The sequence below is a fragment of the Lissotriton helveticus genome, chromosome 6, assembly GCF_964261635.1.
Source record: "Lissotriton helveticus chromosome 6, aLisHel1.1, whole genome shotgun sequence".
Classification (NCBI taxonomy): Eukaryota; Metazoa; Chordata; class Amphibia; order Caudata; family Salamandridae; genus Lissotriton; species Lissotriton helveticus.
The window spans coordinates 109070994-109098828 of NC_136067.1; the positions used below are offsets into that span (position 1 = coordinate 109070994).

A 27835-nucleotide genomic window follows, 5' to 3' on the forward strand; every position below is an offset into this window, starting at 1 on the left:
CCCACCTCACAGCTGCTGCGAGGAGTGGAATGGTGTTTGAGAGACGGAAACGAACGGGCGCCGGCGCGGGTACTGATGGCCCTGCTGGCCACTGAGGAGTGCGGGGAGGGTACAAACTGGTATGAGAGGGTCTGGTGCACTATGAGCGGGCCACCGAAACTGCGACTCTACCGGCAGCGGAATTTTCCACATAATTATGGATTTTAGCGCATTTGTTGCATTTTCCATTAATGAGGTGGAAACTTTGACAATACGGTATTTACATATGTGAAAAAGGCACAATTGTGAAGTTCTGCTGCCTCGAAACGGGCCACGTTATGAGGCATAACTAGCTTTTTCTTACAGCATAATTCGGCGAATTCTGCCACATAAAAGTGGGCCCTCCTCTTTCTCATAATTCCGGTGGGCCTGACTATGGGTAATATTGTGCTGGGGCGAAGAGGGCTGACCTGAAAAGTAGACAAGCAGTGTTTTGTGCGGGGGACTAGGGCAGACTGAAGATAAAGAGTGTTATACGCAAACGAATGCAGAACTGCACATACACCTGAGCCGCATTCCACTGGCAGACATAACCTACTGTGCCCTATGCCGACACCAACGCCTTACTATGGCACGAATTAAAACAAACACAAATAGAAACATACATTATAAGCTACATCCTCAACATAAATACAATTAAATGGCATTGGGTAGCTGGAGCTGCAGCTCTTAACAGTACAATTTACACCCCACTACACACACATACATCCTCACTCCCAAGTGTGGCCTCTTTCAGTTGAAAAGGAGGACTTTTTTTGACACTGGAGTGACGAACACGTTCACTTTATTTCTCATGGATGCACTGGGAACCGCCAAGAACTGCGAAGCTGTCGTGATTTTCCCCTCACGCCCCAGCTGCTAATGTGTCCTATTTCGATTTTCCCCGGCGTTAGAGGAGACACAGCCTGGCCGGGCCGCGCCGGATAGGAAGTTTCCGTCTCCTACCAGCAGAGTAACTAAAACCTCCGCTACTGACGGACCCAATCGTCTAATTGGAACTTGGAAACCACAAATGAAGTCATCTGTCCACTAGCTCGTGCAGCAGACTCCCAGGCACACTGCAAATATACTCTGAAAAGGATTGTGTTTTAATTCTAGCTCGAATACGAATAGTGTCTAATTTAAGACAAGACGCTGTTTCTCATTAATAATTAACCTTCACAGCATGACCCGCTATGATTAGGCACAGTGCCTAGTGTTCGAGAACGTTTTCAAAGAAATAACAAGTCAGGACCCGGGCCGGCAGCCAATCACAGTGCGGCCTGGGAAATGACGTCACGGGGGTGTCCCGGGCCGGCAGATTCGGGGGCGTGTTTTTCGTGCTCTCCCCTTCCCATTGGCTGGAAGGTAAAATTCCAGCAAATGGGAAGAGGAGAGGGCGTGACTTAAAAAAAAGACACGGAAACGCCCCCGAATCGCGTTTTCAGGGGAAAGCGTGATTGACAGCCTCTGTCTCCCAATGGCTAGCCTCCATTTATGGAGCTAGCCAACGGGATACAGAGGCGGGACCAAAGCCCATATGTAGGATCATGAGATTTCGCCCTGGGCGGAGCAACTGCTACGCAGTTGCAACGCCAGGGCAAAACCTAAAAAGGAGCGATCGAAAAAGTCCCTCAGCATCTGAGAGGAATTGGATTCCATTCCAGATTCTTACTAGTAAAGAAAAAGTCAGGAGAATGGCGTCCAATTCTAGATCTCCGTGCTTTAAACACATTTCTGAAAAGGCTGACATTCCGAATGTTGTCGCTACAGGAAATATTGCATCTTCTATCAGCGGGAGACTACATGGCGACCTTGGATCTCCAAGATGCATATTTCCACATCCCCATCTTACCTCGTCACAGAAAGTTTCTGCGATTCAGAGTGGCTGGCAGGGATTATCAGTTCAGGGTCCTTCCCTTTGGACTACGCTCAGCACCCAGGGTATTTACAAAAGTCCGGGCGCCGGTAGCAGCACACCTCTGGCTGGAGGGAATACAAATTTTTCCTTTCTTAGACGATTGCCTTATCAAGGCCAATTCTTACGCAGACAACCAGTTACATCGGTGTCTGATTCTCTTTCAGTCTCTGGGTCTGTCCATCAACGTCAGCAAATCCGAGTTAGTTCCATCCCAAAGACAAGCCTTCTTGGGAGCGACACTGGACACTCCAAGCGTTTGTATCGGACGAAAGACAAAGAAAGATACAAAACATGGCTTGGAATCTACTTTTAAGAAAGTCAATTTCTGTCCGACACTTCAAATCCTTTCTGGGGATGGCATCGTCTTGCAATCCCTTAAAACCAAATTGCCATCTCAGAATGAGACCTCTTCAGGAAGAACTCAGCCGGCAATGGTTGCAGGTCTCAGGCTCATTCGAGGATTTCATCTAGATCACTCCTCGCATGAGAGGTTCCCTTCGCTGGTGGACACAGAGAAATGATTTGAAACAAGGTTGTGCGTTCCTTCAGGACGCTCCAACCTTTACAATTACCACAGACGCATCCCTCGAAGGATGGGAAGCTCATCTTCAGGGACTAACAATCAGCGGCAAGTGGAGTCCTCAGCAGAAGCAATGGCACATCAATCTGTTAGAACTCAGAGCCATTTTCCTAGCCCTCAAGGCCTTTTGCGCAGTCATTCAGGGAGCCACAGTATTGGTTCGCACAGACAATATGACGAGTATGTACTATGTGAACAAGCAAGTGGCCTGGCGCCTGAGTACTTTGAATTCGCCCATCTGAATATCCCTGCAGATTGCAAGGAAGCACTGGCCAAAGCAAGACCACCTGCTACTGTTAAAATATACAGACTTAAATGGAAGCGATTCTGTATTTGGTGTCTTTCAGCTACGCCAGAGCAAATCTTACCTTTTTTCTTGCACCTGGCAAAGTCGGGGTTGTCGTATGCAACTCTGAAAGTTTTCCTAGCAGCAATTTCAAGGTACAGACAAGATGGCTCCACCTCACTTTATTCTTCAAGAATAATACAAAAATTCTTCAAGGGACTTTTTAGAATGTTTCCTCCGGTATGTCGTCCACCACCATCGTGGCATCCCAATGTAGTATTAGCTCAGCTCAGCTCATGCGCCATCCTTTTGAACAGATTCACAGGGTCCATTTGAAATTCCTTACATGGAAGGTGTCACTTTTATTGGCCTTGACTTCCTCTAGAAGAGTCAGTGATATCCAGGCTTTGACAGTTCATCCACCTTACTTACAGTTCGCACATGACTCAGTGATGCTCCGCACAAACCCAAAATTCATGCCTAAGGTGCCTTCAGACTTTCACCTAAATGAGCCAGTCATCTTAAAGACATTTTTTCCTAACCCACAATCCCCTGCGGAACGGGCATTGCATACACTGGACATTAAGAGGTGTTTAAAGTTCTATTTACAAAGGACAGCCACTTTACGTAAATCTGATCAGCTGTTTATCGCCTATGGAGGAATCCGTAAGGGTCAAGCAGTATCTAAACAAACAGTTGATAGATGGATTTCTTCATCTATCGATTTTTGCCATACACAAGCAGGAAGACCTTTGCGAGCAACTCCAAGAGCGCACTCTACGAGAGCCGTGTCTTCATCAACTGCTCTTTTCGCTGGAGTCCCTCTCCAGCACATCTGCAGAGCGGCAACAAGTGCCAGCCGCTATACTTTTACCAAACACTACTGTTTGGATGCAGCCAGCGAGACCGATGCTTCAGTGGGTCAAGTAGTTCTGCGAAATCTTTTCAAATAAGATGAGCCTCTGTTTCCCACCTCCTCTTTTGCTGTCAGACGGTTGTTATGCTTTTTTGCTCTTTTATGCATGCTCATGTAACTTCATTTCTGCATGATTATATATTGTATATTATGGGCATCTCTTATATGCAAGCTTTACTGCAAATAGCGTCTGCTGAACACGTATATATACTGCTCTCTACTCTGATTCAGGCATGGGAATCTATGAAAGACACCCCAATACTGGAGAAGAACAATAGTTACTTACCTGTAATCTGTGGTTCTCCAGTATTGGTGTCTTTCATAGATTCACATGCACCCGCCCACCTCCCCTTGGAGGCTCTAGGCTACTATGGTTATCATCACTCCTTTGCGAGAAAATATGAGAGCCTGAGCCTCTGAGGAGAACCTTTCTGGTGGGTGCTGTCGCCTGATTGGCTGCAGTTTGGACTATACAAAATGACTAGGATAGTCATGGATGTGGAGGTTATTTCTCCTGTAGCTTGGGCTACTTTACTTCCTGGTTGGTTTTACCAGGTTGTTTCTATGTAATTATGGCATATTATTGCTTTGTTATGTACCATGGGACTCCCACTCCGACGACGGGGAATGATTCAGGCATGTGAATCTATGAAAGACACCAATACTGTAGAAACACAGATTACAGGTAAGTAACTATTGTTCTCACACTCCTGTCCTTCAGCCCCACAGGCTTTGCCTGTGATTCACTGTGGCCAGGAGAGTTTTCAGTTTGCAGTGCTCCACTTTTGCCTCACCAGTGCCCCTCGGATGTTTACAAAAGTGATAATGTTGGTTGCAGAACATCGAAGGAGGTTGGGGTACCCATCTTTAACTACCTCCACAACTGACTTTTGAAGGCAGGCTTGCCCTAGGCAGTTGTCAACCACCTCCAGACGATGGAGAACCTTCCAACACTTCTGAGGAGTTGTTTTGCAAATTATTGCTAATAATGTAAAAAATTAATTTTGATGTACGCTCCATTATATCTTTCTCTTAGCTTGGTCTTGTCTCTGCCTCTGATGGCATGGAAAAAAGGACAGTACCTGATGCTGGTGTATAGGTTGGCAACTTGTATGCCCAATGTCATCTTTAGCAGTAATGGGAGTTTTTCAAATTTAGTCTGGCACATCATTGCAGTACCTAGATGCTCTGGGAGCTATGCAAAGTTTTCTAGTCCAGTCTGACGCTTGTGGAAATTCAGATGTTGAGGAATCTGTGAGTGGAAAATGTTTTGCTCATAAGTAACTTGTTCTTCACAGGCACCTCTTCTATCGTGTATAATGGGCGCAGAAGCCACATTGTACTGCATAAAACAATCTTGTGTAAGTTGGCTGGCAGCATAAAAGATAGAACAGTAACTGAGTAGATTCTTGTATTGTTTTTGCAGACTCCTGCTGTGTTACCAGTAAAGCTACAGATGGTAGTGACAGTACGGTGAAGTCTGATGGTGAGTATTTTATGGGGACGTGTGTAAGGTATATGTCCTGTTGTCAATGTTTTCAGCTAATTGTATGGTATTGATTTAGCTAGTACAAAAGACTGGTTTTGCCCAATGTGCTGCACAATGTTTGCTAAGTAGAGCTGGGTATGCCAAACAAGGCTGGAGTCAAGTTTCTGCTCTGGCTCAACCCTTGTCAATGAGGACAGGCAAGAGCCCTTTACCCTCCCTGAAGCAGTTTTAAAAAGAGAAACCCATTAAAAGCGGAACAGCCAAGCTGATGATATGTGATAAGATATTTTTCTGATGTCTGTGTCTGTCTACGAGTAAGCTACAATTTGCATGTTTCTTTATGAAGACCAGTACCCAGAGGGCAGTCTTTGGCAGATGTTAGTGTCTCTGTTATGTCAATCAGTGTAAGGGCTGACCCTCTCTCTCTTTACTGTTTGATAAGGCAGAACAAGGGAATGATGTTAAAATAAGTCCCTTGACTTCACTTATCCTTAACATTTAAGGTTTTTTCCAAGGAAGATGGTGACATCTCGCTCTGTCTCATATATTTATATATATACACACATGCACACTTAAGTATACATATATGGGGGGAGGAGCTTCGCGCGCATCCGAGATGGCCGCGTGAGCACAGGGCTCCCGAGACCCTCGCCGCCTCCCGCATCTATCCTGAATTATATCCTGATTACGAAGATGGGTTATTGATGACGCGGCCCAGCTGATATAATAGCTGCTTTCCAAAATTGATTTGGAGTTCGGGATCCTACGCTACGACACTTCGAACTTTTGCGGCCTTTCCCGTGTAGACACCCAGGGCTCGAGTTGTTATTGTGCCCGGGCAGTAATTCAACAACATCGGCTGGCGGGGTTCCGACCACAGCCTAGAGTTGACTTTCGGTTTCGTTTTTGGTCACTGGCATTGTTCTACCTCGAGACCGGCTTTGGGCGCAGCTGGACCCTGTGACTTCAACATATACCTGGGAACTAAGAGTGCGTGGCTGCAGCAATATACTGGCTGTAATCTGCCTTTGGTGACCCCGTGGGTGAATTGTGAGGAGCCATTTTTACCAGGTCTCAAGCGCCCCTTCGGGGCACACAGCCCACCATGACGAGCAAACCCGAAGGCGAGAAACAAAGTCAAGACCGCATTCCGGGGAGGCGCAACTCAAACAAATGTCATGGATCGTTATACCCAACCCAAGGGGTCCCCCGGTGGTACACCTAGAGTCCGTGAGGAGGCAATTGAAGATCCTGTTGTATCGGCTGATTTAACACTACAAGATGTCATGGGCGCCATTGCCAGTATCAAGACATCCATCGGCCAGCAATATGAAGCTCTTGCCCTGAAGCTTGACACCGTGGCCATTGACGTCAATCTCATCAGAACTGATTTATCAAAGACTAATGAGAAAGTCAAATCCTTAGACTTGAAGCCCTCCAGCCTCACGACGGATATGACCGACTTGCAGACAGAGGTTCGCAATTTGAAATCCTCTAACGATCTTTTTGCTCGTCGACTGGAGGATTTTGAGGGTCGGGCAAGACGCAATAATGTACGTATTATCGAGGTCCCTGAAAATTCTGGAACACTGACCACTGATCTCCTTGTCGAGGACCTCATCCTCAACTACCTCGCCCCCAAGGGCCTGAGTAAATTCTTTGCGGTGGAACGTGCTCACAGAGTGCCGGGAGGAAAGGCGAAGCCGGGTTTCCCTCCACGGCCGATCATTGCCAGAATTTTTAATTTCAGGGACAGAGACGCCATCTTGCAGGCTTCACGGGTGGACGGCCCCACGAAGTTTGAAAACACCACGGTGAACTTCTACCCGGACTTCTCCCAATCCGTTCAGAAGCAAAGGATGGGGTTTCAGGGGGTGAAGCGGCGATTGAGAGATATGGATTTGAAGTATGCGATGCTTTTCCCGGCCCGTTTGCGTGTTGAGTATGATGAGCGGACGCTCTTTTTTGATCGCCCCGAGGGGGTGAGTGACTGGCTGGACTCGTTGCCTACCCAGCGCGATCACACGGAACATTCTGGCAGAGCTGAAGGTGGCTTGTTGGAGCAAGAATGAGCGGTGGATCCCGGATTCCGGACAATGTCTACAACAGACAACTGTGGTTTGCTGACTTTTATGATTGTGTGCTTTGAAGCGTACACCCGGAGGTGGCGGGGGAGAATGGGACTCTTTCCTCCTCTGGGTTTCTTTTTGTAGATTAGTTTTTGTTAGGGCGACAGGCACACTGCAAGTTGGGGTGGCTTTTGAGTCTAACGCAGGGGTGCAGGGTGGGGGGGAGTTGTATTGGGGTTCTGTTGGGGGGAGGGGGGGAGTGTACTGGGTGTGTTCCGTTCTTTTGCAAGGCAACGTATTGTTTTAATTCTTGATCTGGGTGTTGTGTTCGACATGGGATGAGAATTCATCTGTGGCTGGGATGGGGGGTAGGGGGCTGAAGCTACTGTGTTGGAATGTTAACTGGTTGGGGGATCGGATAAAAAGGGGGGTAGTGTTACAAACGTTGCGACGCCTCTCCCCTGATGTAGTGTTATTGCAAGAGACCCACTTGATTGGAAACACTTGTTACGCTATGAACAGGCGGGGATATCGTCTCGCTGCACATTCTGGGTACACCACTAGTTCTAGGGGGGTGGGTATTCTAGTCAGGAACTCTCTCCCCCTGGAAATCGATGACATAGTCCTTGATGATAGGGGGCGTTATGTCGCCTTCACTGGTAGGTGGGAGGGGAAAACTGTCTCGCTGCTCTCTGTATACGTCCCACCTGGTCTACAGACCACTACTTTTGCAGATTTGGGACGCGTAGTTTTGGGGCTCCCGGATGGTGTGCTGATACTGGGTGGAGATTTCAACTCTGTTGTCTCCGGGAGGGACGATCGCTACCCCCCCAGAGATCTTACGAGGGCACAGTCTTGGTTGAGTGGCTTCTTGGAGACACTGGGACTTGTAGACTGTTGGAGATTGTTGCATCCATGACAGGCGCAGTACACTTTCCACTCGGGTGCACATGGTAGTCTTTCCAGATTGGACTATGTTTTGATGCCGGCTGCCCAGTCCTCATCAGTTGGAGAGGTCAGACATCTGGCTAGGGGCATATCGGACCACTCCCCTCTATGGCTTCAGATAAATGTGCATACTGGTGCTGAGGGACGGGTGTCCCAGATCAATCCTTGGTATCTCCGTAACCCTAAAACCCGAGCTCAACTGATTAAGTCTCTGGATCTGTACTTTGTTGAGAATGTGGGGTCTGTGTCCTCTCCTGTTTCATTGTGGGAGGCATTTAACCGCATGCGTGCGGGCGGAATTCCGCCCGTACGCTGAGATTTACTCATTCCCATGTTTCATGACGAGCTGGGCTCGTCATGAGCGTGCGAGGAGGCTACCTCATGACGAGCCCAGCTCGTCATCAGCGTCGAAGGGGTTAAGACGGTCATCCGTGGGCAGGCACTGTCATTAATTGGGTGCGCCAAGAAAAGCAAAAAATGAGGCAGTGGTCCGACTTGAGACCGAGATTGCTGAGCTGGAGAGCACTTTGGAGCGGGGTGCTACTCGTGATACGATTCATGTGCTCAGTCTCAAGCAACTTGATTATAGGGCCCTGGTGACAGACGCTGCTAAAACGATGTGTAGAGAGCAGCAGGGACGATTGTATGATGTGGGCGACAAGGCTGGGAAACTGATTGCGTGGTTGGACAGAAAGGAGAGGGCGAGTCGTGTGGTTCCGGTGATTGAGAGACTTGATGGCGTGCGAGTGACTGACCCTGTTGACATTGTTGAGTGCTTTGCTGAATATTTTCGAGATGTGTATTCCCCAGTGTCTGACAGACCTGAGGAAGACTCTCATTTGCTGTTACGAGATATTGCGTTGCCTCGTCTGTCGGACTCAGACAGAGACTTAATGGATGCAGCGCTCTCAGTTGACGAGGTGGCTCTCGCTATCCGCTCTATTCGCTCCGGGAAAGCTATGGGCCCTAATGGTCTTCCCATCGAACTTTACAAGTTGCGCCCTGACGCACTGGCGCCGTATCTTCGTGATATGTTCTTAGCATTGCGAGATATTTGCTCCCTTCCTCGTAATCAGCGTCTTGCGACCATCGTGGTGATTCATAAGGAAGGGAAACCGCGGGATCGCTGTGCGTCTTACAGGCCCATCTCGCTCCTCAATGCTGAGCCTAAGATTCTTGCAAAGTTGCTGGCAAACCGCTTGATTAAGGTAATCAGTGACCTGATTCATCCGGATCAATTTGGGTTCATTCCACGTCGCAACACAGTATTGAACTTGCGGCGCTTGCATGGTGTTCTCGCGAGAGCGACGTCACTGCGTGAGCCGGCCATCTTGACTTCCTTGGACGCTACGATGGCCTTTGATACAGTGGAATGGCCGTACCTCTTGGCTGCTCTTGCGAAGTTTGGTTTTGGCCCTGGTTTTATTGGTTGAGTGAAACATCTGTATGAGGAACCATTGGCACAGGTTGTGGTTAACGGTCGTGTCTCTAGGCCGTTTGTTCTTGGGAGAGGTAAGCGGCAGGGTTGTCCGCTGTCCCCGCTTCTATTTGCCCTTGCCTTGGAACCTCTTGCTGCCTGGTTACGGTGGGAGCCTTCGATGAGGGGCATACAATGGACTCCGGAATTTGAGGATCGCATATCGCTCTATGCAGACGACATTTTGTTGTACCTCACGTCGCCTCAATAATCGCTGAATGTATTGTTTGATGTGCTCAATTCGTTTGGAAGAAACTCCGGCCTAGTGATTAACTGGACCAAGTCTTGCATATATGTGCTCACGGGCGGCGTCCCCCTTATGCCGCGTGGGTGTCCTATCCAGGTGACGCAGACGGGTTTTAAGTATCTGGGAGTCTTTATAACATTGGACCCTGCGGTTTGCTACGATCGTAATCTGCTTCCTCCGCTTCAACGTTTACGATCTGACGTGGTGGGCTGGCGTAAGTTGCCGTTGTCCCCTCTCGGGCGAGCAGCTCTTTTTAAAATGATGTCCCTGCCGCAGTTTTTGAACGCACTTCAGAATACACTCGATGTCATTCCGGCGAGTTATTTCCGGGAGGTGGAGACTTTGCAGAGGCATTTGATATGGGATGGGCGTTCGCGTATCGCTCTCCCCAAGCTAATGCTTCCCTGGTATGACGGCGGTATAGCACTTCCGGATATCAGGCGGTATTATTGGGCTTCTCAGCTCGCAGCAATCAACCATGGGATGTATGGTCCTGCTTTGAATCCAGCGTTCGAAATGGATAAGTGGCTGCTGCCGGGTGGTGATTATAACAGGGCGCTCTATTCTGGATCTTCTCGAACACAGCTCTTGGGACCCACTAAGATAGCAGTACGAGTGTGGCATTGTGCGACTGCGGCCATGGGCTGGAGGAGTCGACTGACCCGAGCGACTCCGCTATATGCATCTGCGAAATTAGGTTGCCTGTGGAAAACGAAAGGATTTGAGAATTGGGATTTGATTTGTATTTGTAGAGTGGGCGATCTCTAGGTTAAGGGCAGGATAAAGACTTTCGCAGAATTAAAGATAGAATATGAGCTAAGTGATAGGGAACTCTTCCGCTATGCGCAGATCCGCCACGCGCTGAGTTCGGTTTTTCTCAGGGGTGGCGACATTCCGGAATCCTCCCCCCTCGAAGATCGGATGCTAGATGGTTATGTGCCAGATAGCACCATTTCTTTGATATACAAGAAATTGATCAACGTTTGCTCGAACCTGCTCGCACACCTAAGGACGATCTGGACCGAGAATGGTATAGAGTTGGATGACGAGGACTGGCAATCGGCGATATCCTCACCTAAGGAGGTTGCGGTTCCGGCCCGTCTCCGCCTTGTCCAGCTTAAGATCCTACATCGGATTTATGTTACCGGCCTTCGCTTGATTCGTATGGGTTATTCGACAGATGGTTTATGTAAGCGTGGCTGTGGTCGGCTTGGTACCTTTCTTCATATCATTTGGGAATGTCCGGATGTTGTGATATTCTGGAATCGCGTGCATGCTGTGATGAATGAGGTCACGGGTGTCGCGATGTTGCCTGAAGCTCGACGTTGTTTGTTGAACGTGTGGGAGCCGAATGATTATGACGCGTCACAGACGCGAGGGGCGACCCTTGGAAATATGATTGCTAAGAGAGACATTGCACAGCTGTGGGGTTCCCAGAGGCCCCCCACGATTGTGACATGGAAAGAGAACATGGATTGGTGCATGTTTAGGGAGAAGACGGTGTATGTGGCACGAGGTAGACCCAAGAAATGGGGTAAAATTTGGGGCCAATGGAACTCCTACCGAGGAGATATATGCACGCCTCCCCTCACAGAGATACCTGATCCTCCTCAGTCCCCCTGACCTGACATTCCTAGTATTGTTTAGCTTTTATGTTCTTTGACTTTGGGTTTTCTGCCTCGGCCCCCCACCTATGTAAACTATCTCCTGTATTATACTGTAATGCATTTCCCTTCCTCCCTGAGCGCACGCCCGAGTATATTGTTTTATTGCCTTGTTTGTTTTTTCTTGTTTTCTTTATTTAACAATAAAAAGAGTTACAACAAAAAGTATACATATATGTATACATATATATATATATATATATATATATATATATATATGTATGTATGTGTGTATATATGTATTGAAATAATCAACGTGATAATTGTATTTATTCGACATAGTGTACTGATTTAGGGCATCCTTCCTGAGTCTGGGGTTGCTGGACCCTGGTTTGAAGTCCCTGTTGTTTTCCCCATCTGTTTTTCTGAGTGCTTTTAGTGCGCTGGGACACACCCAACTGACCGAGTGGTCTTTAATGGGGGGTGTATGAAGAAGGTGGAAGTGCGTCCGCGCAGTTTAAACCATCGAAGCAGGTTGTGACTTGCAATACATCTTTTATTTCCTTGTACTGAGCATGTTGTGCGCTAGGAGGTGCCTGGCCCCTACGACGAGGCTGCCATATTGGAAAGGTTTGCCTTCCAATATTTTAAATTGTTTTTATGTGTTTAGTTACTCACTTTTTCTTTTGTATTAATCTAATTTACCTGTAAGACCCAGAGAGCAGGGAAGCTTGCTCCCTGAGTCTGGGGTTGCTGGACCCTGGTTTGAAGTCCCTGTTTTCCTCCTCTGTTTTGCCGAACACTTTTAGCGCACTGGGACACGCCCACCTGACCGAGTGGTCTTAAATGGGGGCATATATAAAGAAGGCAGAACCGCGTCCGCGCAGCTGAAACCATCGAAGTAGGTTGTGGCTTGCAATACATCTTTTATTTCCTTGTACTGAGCACGTTGTGCGCAAGGAGGTGCCTGGCTCCTACGACAAGGGCGCCATATTGGAAAGGTTAGCCTTCCCATATTTTTTATTGTTTATATGTGTTTAGTTACTCACTTTTTCTTTTGTATTAATCAAATTTACCAGTAAGACCCAGAGAGCAGGAAAGCCTGCTCCCTGAGTCCGGGGTTGCTGAACCCTGGTTTGAACTCTGTTATTTTCCCCATCTGTTTTGCAGAGTGCTTTAGAGCGCAGAGACACACCCCCCTGACCGAGTGGTCTTGAATGGGGGCGCATAGAAAGAAGGCGGAAACGTTTGCTTGCTGAAGGCAAGCCCGTCTGCGCCCATCCACGCTCTGACGCCGCTTAACCCCCCCCCCCCTCCCCCGCATCTTTTAAATCGGACACTCCATTCATTTGAAAGTACTCCAGGGCTGAGCTACTCGCCTTAACCCCTTCCGCGCTAATGACAAAGCCAGCTCGTCTTGGGCGTTACCTGCGCTACGCTGATGACGAGCTGGCTTTGTCATAAACAACGCGATTTTGAAAAATCACCGCACAGCGGGAAAACGCGGTAGGGGTTAAACACCAGAGGTAAGGTCACAGCTTGTTTGTGCCTAACATTGTGCAAGTCCCCTAAATCAACCTTTTTTACCTGCCGCAATTGAAAGGACTCTCTCCCCCAAATTGGTTATCAAGCCCAATAGGCCCCAGAAACTGGCAAACACTGAGAGGTCTGAAGCAAAACCACTACAATGTTTATTGCTAAGTGCTAGATCGCTAGTAAAACAGCACAGAATGTGCAGTACTAATGGAGGCTCATAATATAAAACTAGCCTTTATTACTGAATCCTGGACAGACGATGCATCAGGACCTGATTTGGTTAATGCTACCCCACCTGGGTATCTATGCCATACACAGAATAGGCCTATTAAGAGGGGTGTGGGGTTAACAGCGATCTATCTTAGTTCATTAAATGCTACCTTTCAAATATCCTCTATCCCGGCTTGTGAACCACTTTCCTTCAGTCTTTCACATCATCACTCCTTCAAGGGCATCATACTGTGTAGACCACCAGAAATACAATATCTGAAAGAGACACTTTCGTATTAGATTCCTTACCTTAGAATATCCCCTGGCATCAGACTGGATCCGGACATTTTTTGCGTAGCAGTACCCTTGCGCGTCGGTAGGCGTCGTCTGCGGCTCCGCGTCCGTCGTCGTGGGCGCCGTGATGACGTTGTCGGAGTACTTAGACGCCGCCTCCGCGTGCTGAGGTCAGTTCTTCTTTTTTGCGCGCCAGCAGCGCAGATCCGGAAAAAGTGGTACCTTAGTCACTTTTTGACTAAAATCTTTTTGATCTTCCTTTTTCGAGTCTTCGACTCTGAATCGGTGCCGGTAGGGATTCCTGGTTTCAAGCCCTGTGAGGACTGCGACCGCCTGATGTCGGTAACGGACCCTCACTGTCGGTGTCTCCACTGCCTCGGCGTCGACCACGACGACAAGACCTGTTCCGACTGCCGGGCCCTGACTTCGAAGGCTAGACGGGAGCGGTCCCGTAAGCGACTCGAACTCTGGCAGTCGGCCCCGGGCCAAGAGAGGTCCCGGTCCGGACGGAGGTCGAGGGACCGGTCGCGGGAGCGGAGCCATCATAGCTCCGGGAGTCGACATCACGCCTCCGGGTCGAAGTCATCAGGTAAGCACAAGAAGTCAAAGAGACGTCATCGCTCTACCGACTCCCCCGACGCGGCCGGGGGTTCAGGTGGCACAGCCCACGCGGCTCCGTCGGAGTCGCAGGCGCCGCGTCCGGCTACATACCCTTCGGTCCCTGGGCCTAACACGACGCCGGAGGAGATCGAACGGTTCCTCATGGCCATGAGGTCCCTCTCTCCTCCGACGGGCTCCGCGGCGCCATTGGGCCCAGCGGACCCGTCTGGGGGTCCTAGCGGGTCGGGGGCTCCGGCCCGACGCCGTCGGGTGCTTTGGCTCCGGCGCAGTCAGCGCCTTCGGGCCCGGCGCCGCAGGGCCCCTTTGGATCCGGTTCCGGATCCGGGTCGTCGCCGGTGGATTTAACGACCTACCTGGCGCCGAGCCCTCGGGTGTCACCGCCTGCGCCGTCCTCTGGCGGCGCCGTCCCCGACGCCTCCCTCGACCCGGTTCCGGCACGGTGCGGCGCCGCTGGGCGCCGCTTCATACGCCGTTCGGAGAATTCGTTTTCCATGAACCGGTCCCATACTTTCCTAATCCTGAGTACCAGGAGATGGGTGATGAGGAGGATTGGGAGGGGTCTGAGGACCCTCTGGCACATGAATGCCAGTCTCAAGAGGACTGGGCAGGTGAACTTGGGGAGGCCAGTGGTATTGACACTTCGCCTGACACTGGCTTTGTCTCGCCTCCTACCGTGGCTACGGAGGAGGGGGCAACCTATAGTGTGGTGTTGATGAGGGCAGCCAAGGCCGTGGGCATCGAGCTCTCCGTCGCGGCCGTGAGGACTAACCTCCTCACTGAGGTCCTTAAGCTGCAGTCATGCTCAGCCAAGCCTCCGCTGCCGTTTAACGAGGCCTTAACCGACGTTCTTTTGGGCACTTGGTCCAAGCCTGCTACGGGTTCGCCCGTAGATAGGAACGTGGCCAGACGTCACCGCCCGGCTCCGGGCGACCCATGTTTCCTGTCCACCCACCCCACTCCCGAGAGCCTGGTCATCCAGGCCTCCAAATTCCCAGACCGCATTCCCCTCGGCTCCGCCGGACAGGGAATTCAAGAGGTATGAGCAGTATGGTAAAAAAGATCTTCTCCTCCCTTAGTCTGGGACTGCGCTCTTCCAAAACCGCATGCCTCTTGGGCTGCTACACCCACTCCTTGTGGAGGGCCGGGATGCAGCCAAATATTCTATCCGGTGTGGGCTGGATACCACCGACTCACTAGGTAGAGCGATGGCAACGACGGTGGCGGTCAGACGCCACGCCTGGTTGAGGTCCGCCAACTTTTCGGCCGATGTCCAAAACACACTGATGGACATGCCGTTTGATGGCCGTCGCCTCTTTGGCGACAAGGCAGACCATGCGCTTGAGCGCTTTAAGGACTCCAGGGCTACGGCCAAGTCCTTGGGCCTTTCGGCCCCGCGCCAGCAATCGGCGGCCTTTCACTCCTTTCGAGGCCACGGAAGGGGTGTACCCGCACGTGCTGCCAGCCACGCTCGGCAAGGTAATACCCAACGCGGTGGCGGCCGTGGAAACCGCCGTCCCGGCGGTCGGGGACAACGGCGAGGTCAGTCCACACCTTCCCCCACAGCATCCGCCTAAAAAACCCTCCTAGTCCGTGCTTTCAGGCCCATGTGACGCCAGTGGGGGGCAGGGTTCACCATCACCTCCTCCACTGGCGCACTGTCACGTCGGACAGGTGGGTGCCGCAGATCGTCCGAAGGGGCTACTCCCTCCCCTTCGAGGCGACTCCTCCAGCCATGCCACCGCAAAACCACCGTGTATCAGGGGATCATTTGCGACTTCTGCAAGAGGAAGTTACGGCCCTCTTGGCCAAGGGGGCCATCGAGCGCGTTCCTGGGCCAGAAGTAGGGTGTGGTTGCTACTCCCACTACTTTCTGGTACCCAAGAAGGACAAAGGGGGCCTACACCCTATCTTGGACCTCAGGCGTGTCAACGGCTTCCTCCGGAAGGAGAAGTTCAAAATGCTGACACTGGCTCAGGTCTTAGCTGCCCTGGACCCAGGAGACTGGATGGTAGCGTTGGACTTGCAGGACGCTTATTTCCACATCCCCGTCCTGCCGGCCCACCGGCGCTACCTGCGGTTCACGGTTGGCCACGAGCACTCTCAGTATACCGTGCTCCCCTTCGGCCTTACCAGCGCCCCACTGGTGTTCACAAAGGTGATGGCGGTGGTCACAGCTCATCTGCGCAGGTTAGGGGTTTCAGTCTTCCCCTACCTCGATGACTGGTTGTTGAAGGCGGGCTCGCCCCAGACAGTCGTCAGCCACCTCCAGACTACGGCAGATCTCCTGCACCAGCTGGGGTTCTCCATCGATGTGCCAAAGTCACACCTGTGCCCCTCTCAGAAGCTCCTATTCATCGGAGCGGTTCTAGACTCGGCGCGGTTTCGGGTTTACCCACCCGAACAGCGGGTCCGGGATATTCAGGCTCTGATTCCCATCTTTCAGCCGTTATCCCGGGTCTCGGTCAGGTTGACGCTGCGGCTTCTGGGGCTGATGGCCTCCTGCATCCTACTGGTGCATCGCGCCAGGTGGCGGATGCGGGCTCTGCAGTGGGACCTGAAAATTCAGTGGGCCCAGCATCAGGGCAACCTTTCCGACCACGTCCTGATCTCGGAGGGCACTGCGAGACAGCTGCAGTGGTGGCTCACGGACCGCTATTGGGTCAGCGGCAGATCCCTCTCCCTTCCCCCAACTGGAGCACGTAGTTGTGACGGACGCGTGCCTCCAGGGCTGGGGAGGCCACATGGGAGAGGTGGAGATCAGAGGCCTCTGGTCTCCGGCGGAGGCCCGGCTCCACATCAACCGGTTGGAGTTGCGGGCGATTCATCTAGCACTGAAGGCATTCCTCCACTCTGTCCTGGGGAGTGTAGTGCAGGTGTTCACGGACAACACCACCGCCATGTGGTACTGCAACAAACAGGGCGGGGTGGGGTCGTGGACCCTTTGCCAGGAGGCTCTGCGCCTCTGGCAATGGCTGGAACGCCAGTGCGTGACCCTGGTGGCTCAACACCTGGCAGGTACTCTGAACGCCAGGGCGGACGAGCTCAGCCGTCGGTGCATGATGGATCACGAATGGCGTCTGAACTCGGACGTGGCGCTAGGCCTCTTTCAACGATGGGGAGAGCCTTGGTTAGATCTATTCGCCACCGAAGAGAACGCGCAATGTCATCTGTTCTGCGCGTTGGAATTTCCAAGGCGGCACTCGCTCGGCGACGCTTTTCGTCACGAGTGGAGTTGCGGTCTGTTGTACGCCTTTCCGCCTATACCACTTCTGCCCAGAGTGCTGAAGAAGATCAAGCGCGACCGGGCACAAGTCATTCTTCCGGACTGGGCACGAAGACCCTGGTATCCAGAGCTACTCAGTATGTCAGTCGATCCCCCGGTTCGTCTGCCTCTTCGGGAGGACCTTCTGTCGCAGCAGCAGGGGACGGTCCTCCACCCGAACCTGTCCAGTCTCCACCTCCGTGCTTGGAGATTGAGCGGCGACAGTTGAGGCCATTTGACTTGCCTCCTGAAGTCTGTAATGTCATTCTGGCAGCCAGGCGTCCCTCCACAAAAACGGTATACGCCTGCAGGTGGAACAGATTTGTGGCATGGTGCACAGCAAAGGCTGTGGACCCTCTTGCTGCCCCTCTCTCTGAGGTTCTTCTCTTCCTTCTTTCTCTTGCCCAGCAGGGCTCTGCTCTGGGCACTATCAAGGGCTACCTTTCTGCTCTTTCAGCCTTTCTGAGGCTGCCTGATCAACCTTCTTTGTTCAAGTCCCCTATTGTAAATAGATTTCTAAAGGGCATCACACACACGTTTCCTCCTGTTCCGTTTGTGATGCCTCAGTGGGACTTGAATCTTGTTCTTACATTTCTGATGTCCGCTCCCTTTGAGCCACTTCACAATTGTCCTCTCCGCCTTCTAACTCTGAAGACTGCTTTCCTGGTTGCCATCACCTCTGCCAGGAGAGTGAGTGAGCTCCAGGCCCTTTCTTGTACTCCTCCTTTCCTTTCTGTCCATCCGGACAAGGTTGTGTTGCGTACTAAGCCATCTTTCCTGCCCAAGGTTGTTACAGCCTTCCACATCGGGCAGTCTATCACCTTGCTAACCTTCTTTCCGCCTCCGCATCCATCTAAAGAGGAAGAGCGGCTCCACCGCCTGGACCCAAAACGTGCGCCCTCATTCTATTTGGATCGCACACGCCAGATCCGGGTGAATGACCAACTCTTTGTTGTTTACGTGGGCGCTAAGAAGGGGAAAGCGGTGCACAAGAGGACCATCTCCCGGTGGATCATCTTGTGTATCCAGGCATGCTACTCCTTGGCTAAGAAGGAGCCTCCTGTTGGATTGCGGGCTCATTCCACCCGAGCCACGGCGACTACAACTGCCCTGGGCCGGGGAGTGCCCTTACAAGACATCTGTCAGGCAGCTACGTGGGCATCGCTGCACACGTTTGCAAGACACTACTTCCTGGACAGCCAAGTCCGGAGGGATGGCTTCTTTGGCCGTTCTGTCCTCCAGGACTTTCTGGTGTGATTATTGGTTCGCAGACCCACCACCGGGGTCGGTATTGCTGGGGTATCTATTCTAAGGTAAGGAATCTAATACTAACGTGTCTCTTTCAGATGCACAAGTTACTACTTGTGTAACGATATATCTGTAAGAGACATTAGTTAGTATTAGATTCCTTACCGACTCACCCATCCTCCCCGTTCTGCGAACCGATATCTAGGGTTAGGGTTATCCCCTTTCAGGGCCCTAGTTTCAATGGCACCAGTGTTGGTTTTTAACATGGCTCAGCGCTTCTGGCGTGGAAAAGCTGTGTCTAAGAACTGACGTCAGCACGCGGAGGTGGCGTCTAAGTACTCCGACGACGTTATCACGGCGCCGACGACGGATGCAGAGCCGCAGACGACGCCTACCGACGCGCAAGGGTACTGCTACGCAAAAAATGTCCGGATCCAGTCTGATGCCAGGGGATATTCTAAGGTAAGGAATCTAATCTACACTCCCAAGCGCCTCCTCAGATCAACCAACCACGCCCTCGCCGCCGTCCCCCGCATCCGAAGAGCGACAACAGGAGGAAGATCCTTTTCCTACCTGGCCGCCAAGACCTGGAACTCACTTCCGACCAATCTGCGCCTGACCCAAGACCACCTCTCCTTCAGGAGGAAGCTCAAGACCTGGCTGTTCGAGCAGTAGCGGCACCCCCCCCCTCCCAGCGCCTTGAGACCCTACGGGTGAGTAGTGCGCTCTACAAATGACCTGATTGATTGATTGCTTTAACCACGGTTTGAACCTTATTAGAGGTTTGTTCACCATGCTTGGTGATTTTATTTTTTACCTCGAAGCCCCCACTGAAGCCGACACAGCTGCACTTCTTGAAATGATGAGCAGTGCGGATTTAATACGGCATGTCCAAGGTCCTACCCATGCTGCTGGAGACACTCTGGATGGCATTTTTTCTAACCATCCACAGCTAAGCTGTACAGGCGTGCTGCCACTTGCCTGGTCAGACCATGCAGCAATTCAGTTTGAGTTGACCCTCCCGGACCGACACTATAACAGCGAGACATGTAGCTTTGAGAGCATGGAAGAAAATTAAGGGAACAGAGTTAGAAGACCATCTCAGCAAAACTGCCAGCCCACTGACTGTGGAGGTTGAGGAGGCCACGACCTGTTACACAGTGTGGGTGGCTATAGCATTTAGGAAGCTAGCCCCAGTTAAATCCCTACATCCTAAACGGTCTCAGCCAATCGCCCCTTGGTAGTCTGAGGAATTAAGGGAACAAAACTCAACTGCCAACCTTTAGAAGGAAATTGTAGAAGGGAATACAATGAAGTAGAGAAAGAACAGTATACAAAAGTCTCACTGTTTATAAAAGGCTCCTACTCAACACTAAAAGAGCATTCTTTGCAAACCAAATCAAAATGGCAAAAACTAAACAACTTTTGAATACCGTTTCGAGATTAGCTTCCCCATGTCCATCCAAAATCCCTAGTAGCCAAGTACTATTCGAGGAAATTGCCACCTTCTTTCTGCAGAAGGTAGAGCACATTTTTTCATCTTTTAGCCTATCCTCTATAGGAGGCAGGGCGGTCCTATCCTCGGGGGCTAAAATAATTACAGACCCACTGCCCACTTTGGGAAATTTCTCACTGTTGTCCATGAAAGATACTCTTAATCCACTCTCCTCTGTCGGATCAAGTTCCCCTTATGACCCATGTCCAGTCTCTGTGATCAAATTAGCTCCAGAACCCATTGCAACCTCACTTACCTCCCTTTTTAATGCCATATTTGGGTCATGCGCCTTTAAGGGATTTATTTCAATACTTATTTTTACTCTTTTAGTTCACCATTCAAGGCAAGCTAGCAAATATTACTTGCAATGTCATTTCTTTTTATAATTTCTTTTCGTAGAATATAAACGTACTTAGATTGTTCCCTTATTCACAAAATGAGAACACAAGATCTACTCATAGACAAATATATCCAAACAGGTGTAAGTATAAAAAGAATTTTATATTGAGAATTAATATAGGGTACTTTTAGGTTTAACTCACAATGAAACAAGAAGGAAAAAAGTTTGTACAATAATTAACCCCTTCACTGTAACTATTGTGTACACTTTTTCATATAAAACAAATGACATTTAAGAAAGAAGTCCCAAGTTTTCTTGGGAGAGGAACAGGTCACAAGTTTTCTTGGGAGAGGAACATGGCGGAGGGCTGACGCTGTCCGTGGGAGCTCCGATCCGGCCGAGTGACTACTCCGCGCAATGCAGCTAATAGAGGCATATTTACGGTGAGCTGATGCTTAAGACCTCCCTCCGCAGTGTGTGACCTACTTTTTGAAAATATTTTTCTTTTTTCCTTTATTTTCCATCGCTGCTCCTTTGCCCCCTCACTTTTCTTCTGCACTGCTGCGACGCGATGTGAGCCCCGCCCGCCTGCCTGCCTGCGAGAGCAGATCCGAGCGACCGGCATTAGGACCGAGTGGAGGAGAACCTTGATGTTAGCAGCTGCCCTCAGAGAACCCGCGGAACCGGCTGTGAGAGCGTCGGAACGCGGCAGCGGCAACAGCATCGACAGCGGCTGCAGCAGCACTATAATCAGGGCACAAACGCAAGATCAGGAGCGGGAACAAGCGAACTGGTTGCATGATCGCGCAAAACTCTGGCATAGAGTAAGGTTGGTGCTTGCCAGGATCAGTCACCGTGCCCCTGGAGGATATCACGCGATAATGTCAGTTAAGGTAGGAGGAGGTGGCGTGCTTGTGACCCCAGGAGGCGGTGTATACGACAATGTTATTCCTCCAGGTTATTTTGACTTTGGGTTTTGCTTAGGTGGGGTTGCTCACACCTTCCCCCGCAGCATCCGCCTCAAAACCCTCCTAGTCCGTGCTTTCAGGCCCATGTGACGCCAGTGGGGGGCAGGGTTCGCCATCACCACCTCCACTGGCGCACTGTCACGTCGGACAGGTGGGTGCTGCAGATCGTCTGAAGGGGCTACTCCCTCCCCTTTGAGGCGACTCCTCCAACCATGCCACCGCAGAACCACCGTGTATCGGGGGATCACTTGCGACTTCTGCAGGAGGAAGTTACGGCCCTCTTGGCCAAAGGGGCCATCGAGCGCGTTCCTGGGCCAGAAGTAGGGTGTGGTTGCTACTCCCACTACTTCCTGGTACCCAAGAAAGGCAAAGGGGGCCTGCGCCCTATCTTGGACCTACGGAACGTCAACGGCTTCCTCCGGAAGGAGAAGTTCAAGATGCTGACACTGGCTCAGGTCTTAGCTGCCCTGGATCCAGGAGACTGGATGGTAGCGTTGGACTTGCAGGACGCTTATTTCCACATCCCCGTCCTGCCGGCCCACCGGCGCTACCTGCGGTTCATGGTTGGCCACGAGCACTTTCAGTTTACCGTGCTCCCTTTCGGCCTTACCAGCGCCCCACGGGTGTTCACAAAGGTGATGGCGGTGGTCGCAGCTCATCTGCGCAGGTTGGGGGTGTCAGTCTTCCCCTACCTCGACGACTGGCTGTTGAAGGCGGGCTCGCCCCAGACAGTCGTCAGCCACCTCCAGACTACGGCAGACCTCCTGCATCAGCTGGGGTTCTCGATCAATGTGCCAAAGTCACACCTGTGCCCCTCTCAGAAGCTCCTCTTCATCGGAGCGGTTCTAGACTCGGTGCAGTTTCGGGTTTATCCACCCGAGCAGCGGGTCCGGGATATTCAGGCTCTGATTCCCATCTTTCAGCCGTTATCCCGGGTTTCGGTCAGGTTGACGCTGCGGCTTCTGGGGCTGATGGCCTCCTGCATCCTGCTGGTGCATCACGCCAGATGGCGGATGCGGGCTCTGCAGTGGGACCTGAAGTTTCAGTGGGCCCAGCATCAAGGCAACCTATCCGACCATGTCCTGATCTCGGAGGGCACTGCGAGACAGTTGCAGTGGTGGCTCAAGGACCGCGATTGGGTCTGCGGCAGACCCCTCTCCCTTCCCCAACCGGAGCACGTAGTTGTGACGGACGCGTCCCTCCAGGGCTGGGGAGGCCACATGGGAGAGGCGGAGATCAGAGGCCTCTGGTCTCCGGCGGAGACTCGACTCCACATCAACATGTTGGAGCTTCGGGCGATTCGTCTAGCACTGAAGGCATTCCTCCCCTCTGTCCGTGGGAGTGTAGTGCAGGTGTTCACGGACAACACCACCGCCATGTGGTACTGCAACAAACAGGGCGGGGTGGGGTCGTGGACCCTTTGCCAGGAGGCTCTGCGCCTTTGGCAATGGCTGGAACATCAGGGTGTGACCCTGGTGGTTCAACACCTGGCAGGTTCTCTGAACGCCAGGGCGGACGAACTCAGCCGCAGGTGCATGATGGATCACGAATGGCGTCTGAACTCGGACGTGGCGCAAGGCCTCTTTCAGCAATGGGGAGAGCCTTGGTTAGATCTATTCGCCAGCGAAGAGAACGCGCAATGTCATCAGTTCTGCGCGTTGGAATTTCCAAGGCGGCACTCGCTCGGAGACGCTTTTCGTCGCGAGTGGAGTTGCGGTCTATTGTACGCCTTTCCGCCTATACCACTTCTGCCCAGAGTGCTGAAGAAGATCAGGCGCGACCGGGCCCAAGTCATCCTTGTGGCTCCGGACTGGGCTCGAAGGTACTGGTATCCCGAGCTACTCAGCATGTCAGTCGATCCCCCGGTTCGTCTGCCTCTTCAGGAGGACCTTCTGTCGCAGCAGCAGGGGACGGTCCTCCATCCGAACCTGTCCAGTCTCCACCTCCATGCTTGGAGATTGAGCGGCGACAGTTGAGGCCATTTGACTTGCCTCCTGAAGTCTGTAACGTCATTCTGGCAGCCAGGCATCCCTCCACAAAGTCGGTATACGCCTGCAGGTGGAACAGATTTGTGGCATGGTGCACAGCAAAGGCTGTGGATCCTCTTGCTGCCCATCTTTCAGAGGTTCTTCTCTTCCTTCTTTCTCTTGCCCAGCAGGGCTCTGCTCTGGGCACTATCAAGGGCTACCTTTCTGCCCTTTCAGCCTTTCTCAGGCTACCTGATCAGCCTTCTTTGTTCAAGTCCCCTATTGTGAACAGATTTCTTAAAGGCATCAATCACACTTTTCCTTCTGTTCCGTTTGTGATGCCTCAGTGGGACTTGAACCTGGTTCTGACTTTTCTGATGTGCGCTCCCTTTGAGCCACTTCACAATTGCCCTCTTCGCCTTCTGACTCTGAAGACTGCTTTCCTGGTTGCCATCACCTCTGCCAGGAGAGTGAGTGAGCTCCAGGCTCTTTCTTGTACTCCACCTTTCCTTTCTGTCCATCCGGACAAAGTGGTGCTACGTACCAAACCTTCTTTCCTGCCCAAGGTCGTCACGGCCTTCCACATCGGGCAGTCTATCACCTTGCCTACCTTCTTTCCGCCACCGCATCCCTCTAAAGAGGAAGAGCGGCTCCACCGTCTGGACCCAAAACGTGTGCTCTCGTTTTATCTGGATCGCACACGCCAGTTCCGGGTGGATGACCAACTCTTTGTTGGTTACGTGGGCACTAAGAAGGGGAAAGCGGTGCACAAGCGGACCATCTCCCGGTGGATCATCTTGTGTATCCAGGCATGCTACTCCTTGGCTAGGAAGGAGCCCCCTGCTGGATTGCGGGCTCATTCAACCCGAGCCACGGCGACTACCACTGCCCTGGGCAGGGGTGTGCCCTTACAAGGCATCTGTCAGGCAGCTACGTGGGCATCGCTGCACACGTTTGCGAGACACTACTGCCTGGACAGCCAAGTCCGGAGGGATGGCTTCTTTGGCCGTTCCGTCCTCCAGGACTTTCTGGTGTGAGTATTGGTTCGCAGACCCACCACCGGGGTTGGTATTGCTGGGGTATCTATTCTAAGGTAAGGAATCTAATACTAACGTGTCTCTTTCAGATGCACAAGTTACTACTTGTGTAACGATATATCTGTAAGAGACATTAGTTAGTATTAGATTCCTTACCGACCCACCCATCCTCCCCGTTCTGCGAACCAATATCTAGGGTTAGGGTTGTCCCCTTTCAGGGCCCTAGTTTCAATGGCACCAGTGTTGGTTTTTAACATGGCTCTGCGTTTCTGGCGCGGAAAAGCTGTGTCTAAGAACTGACGTCAGCACGCGGAGGCGGCGTCTAAGTACTCCGACGACGTCATCACGGCACCCACGACGCCGACGACGGACGCGGAGCCGCAGACGACGCCTACCGACGCGCAAGGGTACTGCTACGCAAAAATTTCCGGATCCAGTCTGACGCCTGGGGATATTCTAAGGTAAGGAATCTAATACTAACTAATGTCTCTTACAGCTATATCGTTACACAAGTAGTAACTTGTGCTTCAAACCATCGCAGCCATAGATGTTGCAGTCAATAAGAATCTCCCCTTAACCTTGGCGGCGGTTGACGCCGCCAAAGCGTTTGATCAAGTAGATTGGCTGTATTTATGGAAGGCTCTGGCGGGTTTTGGTTTTCCAAACAACTTCATAATGGCTATAAGATCTCTATGCAGCTCACCGCGTGCAAAGATATTAATCAATGGTTCCCTAACCAACTGGGTTCCTATAGCCTGCGGGACTAGACAGGGATGCCCATTGTCACCCTTGTTGTTTAATTTTTATATAGAGCCTTTTGTTTGTTTGCTTAGATCTGATTTGGTGTTTAAACCCTTTAAGATTTTTGATTTTGAGTTAAAATTTGCGTTATATGCAGACGACCTGCTTATGTTTTCTCCAAACCCTGGGGACGCCCTGCCCAGATTAGTAGATCTAGCCGAAGAGTTTGGAGAGGTCTCTGGCTACTCCATTAATAAGGATAAAACGGAAATCATAGAGTGGAACCAAGATCCTGAGACTGCGGGAGCAAAGTCTAAGATGAGGTACGTGGGGGTTCTTCTGGCCCATAAAATTGAAGATATAACTAAAATCAATCTAGACAGGGTCTCACGGGATGTTTGTGCCCTTTTGCAAAGATGGTCATCTTTCCCTTTAAACATCTTTGGGAGAGTAAACTTGATTAAGATGATCATCCTCCCTAAACTCACATTTCTATTTAATTCTATCCCCTTTTCATTCCACACACCATCTATTAAAAAGTTACAAGGGAAGCTTGGCTCCTTTATCTGGAATTGAAAATCGCCAAGAATATCTTGGAAAAAGCTTAGGAGATCCCTAAAAACAGGAGGACTGGCTTTCCCAGACCTACTGGTCTACTGCCACGCTTTCCATTTTAAAAACTTTAGGTTACTGGCGGATAAAACTGACACATCGTCCCTAGGTTTATTATTTAAAGCGCTGCTGCAGGATGTACCACAGGGTCAGGCACACTTTTTGTTTAAGTATGGAGACCCGAAGTTTAAAAAAAAAATAAGACTTAAGATTCTGGGGACAGCTCTAAGAAATTGGGTTTTTGTTAGGCAGAGGCTGGATATTCCCTATTACGCAGCGCAGGCCCCGATCTGGGAATCTCCTGGTACGCCGGCTTGCCTTGAAGACCAACTATCCCGGCCTCTCAGGACATTGGGGATCGAATATTGTGGGGGATCTCCAGGAAGACTCACAGCTGTTAAATTGGGAAGTTTTATCAAGTCTGACTGGGGGAACTCTCACCAGATTTAAATATCTCCAGCTGTCTAGATGATGGTTATCCAGACCTTGGAATCTCAATAAAACTAATCCCAAATTCTATCTTATATTCAGGACTGGCAGGTGGAAAAACCACATTTCTTATTGGTACGCAGCTATGTTAGAAGCTGAGAATATCGCAGAACCGGAGTTACATAAACTGTGGGATAACGTATTAAATCTTGAGAGTGAAATCTCTGTGAGCCTGTGGACCGATTCCTTTACAACCTTACAGGCTGTGGTAAAGCCTGCAACACTGAAGCGGAATCATCTCTTCACTATGTATAGGGCATATATAACTCCCAAAAAATAAATGAAATTTTTCAACCTAGAATATCATTGCCCCAGGTGTAGACATTTGGCTGCAGATGATGTACACATGCTCGCTGACTGCCCTGAGATAAGAAACTATTGGGGTATGGTCCAGGGTTTTTCTGGAAGATATTCTCCAACTACCGTTGGAAATTACCATCAGCACCATTCTTTTCGGGTTGAGCTCTGCCTACAATGTCAACGATCCCCACACAAGGTTTATTTTTTACATCTGAAAGAAACAGGTTAGTATTAGATTCCTTACCTTAGAATATCCCCAGGCGTCAGTCTGGATCCGGAAACTTTTGCGTAGCAGTACCCCTGCGCGTCGGTAGGCGTCGTCTGCAGGCGTCCCCTGCGGCTCCGCGTCGTCGGCGTCGTGCGCCGTGATGACGTCGCTGGAGTATATAGACGCCGCCTCCGCGCGCTGACGTCAGTTCTTCTTTTTTCCGCGCCAGTTAGCGCAGATCCGAAGAGCAGTACTCCGGTCTTTGACCAAGTTTTTTGATAACTCTAACCCTTTCGGTGCCGGTAGGATGCCCGGTTTTAAAAGTTGTGACGGGTGCGACCGCCTGATGTCGGTCACCGACCACCATCGACTCTGCCTCCGGTGCCTGGGCGCGGACCACGACGTCGAGTCCTGCGTCGACTGCCGGGCCTTGACGAGTAAGGCTAGGCGGGAGCGGTCCCGCAAGCTGCTCGAGCTCCGGATGTCGGCCCCGCTTCGAGAGCGGTCCCGGTCCGGCCGGAGGTCGAGGGAGCGGTCGAGAGAACGGTCGCGGAACCGCCACGAGCGCTCCGGAAGTCGTCACCATTCCTCCGGTTCCTCAGGTAAGCGACACAAGAAGTCGGGGCGTCGTCATCGCACCCCCGACGCTCGCGCGATGCGGCCGGGGGTTCGGGTGGCCCTACCCCCGCGGCTCCGCGTGGGTCGCCGACGCTGCCTGCTCCATACCTGTCGGTCCCTGGGCAAGGCGCGCGAGGAGATAGAGGAGTTCCTCATGGCCATGAGGGCGCTGTCTCCTCCGACGGGGCCTACGGCGCCTGCGGGCCGGGTGGTCCCGTCCGGGGGCCCGAGCGGTTCGGGTGCTCCTGCCCCGGCACCGTCGGGTGCTCCGGCGCCGCCGTCTGCTCCGGCCCCGGCGCCGCTGGGCCCTTCAGGGTCGTCGCCGGCTGGTCAC

The 27835-nt window shown here is 51.5% G+C and overlaps 1 protein-coding gene across 2 annotated transcripts in view; it reads left to right on the plus strand.

The window, feature by feature from the left end:
• LOC144762300 (exportin-5-like) overlaps window positions 1-27835 on the plus strand; it is a 2334361-nt gene that overhangs the window by 2029943 nt on the left and 276583 nt on the right. For both annotated transcript variants that reach the window (XM_078647447.1, XM_078647448.1), the window contains one exon: window positions 5148-5207. In XM_078647447.1, the coding sequence (XP_078503573.1) occupies window positions 5148-5207 (60 nt within the window). The remainder of the gene's footprint in view (window positions 1-5147; window positions 5208-27835) is intronic.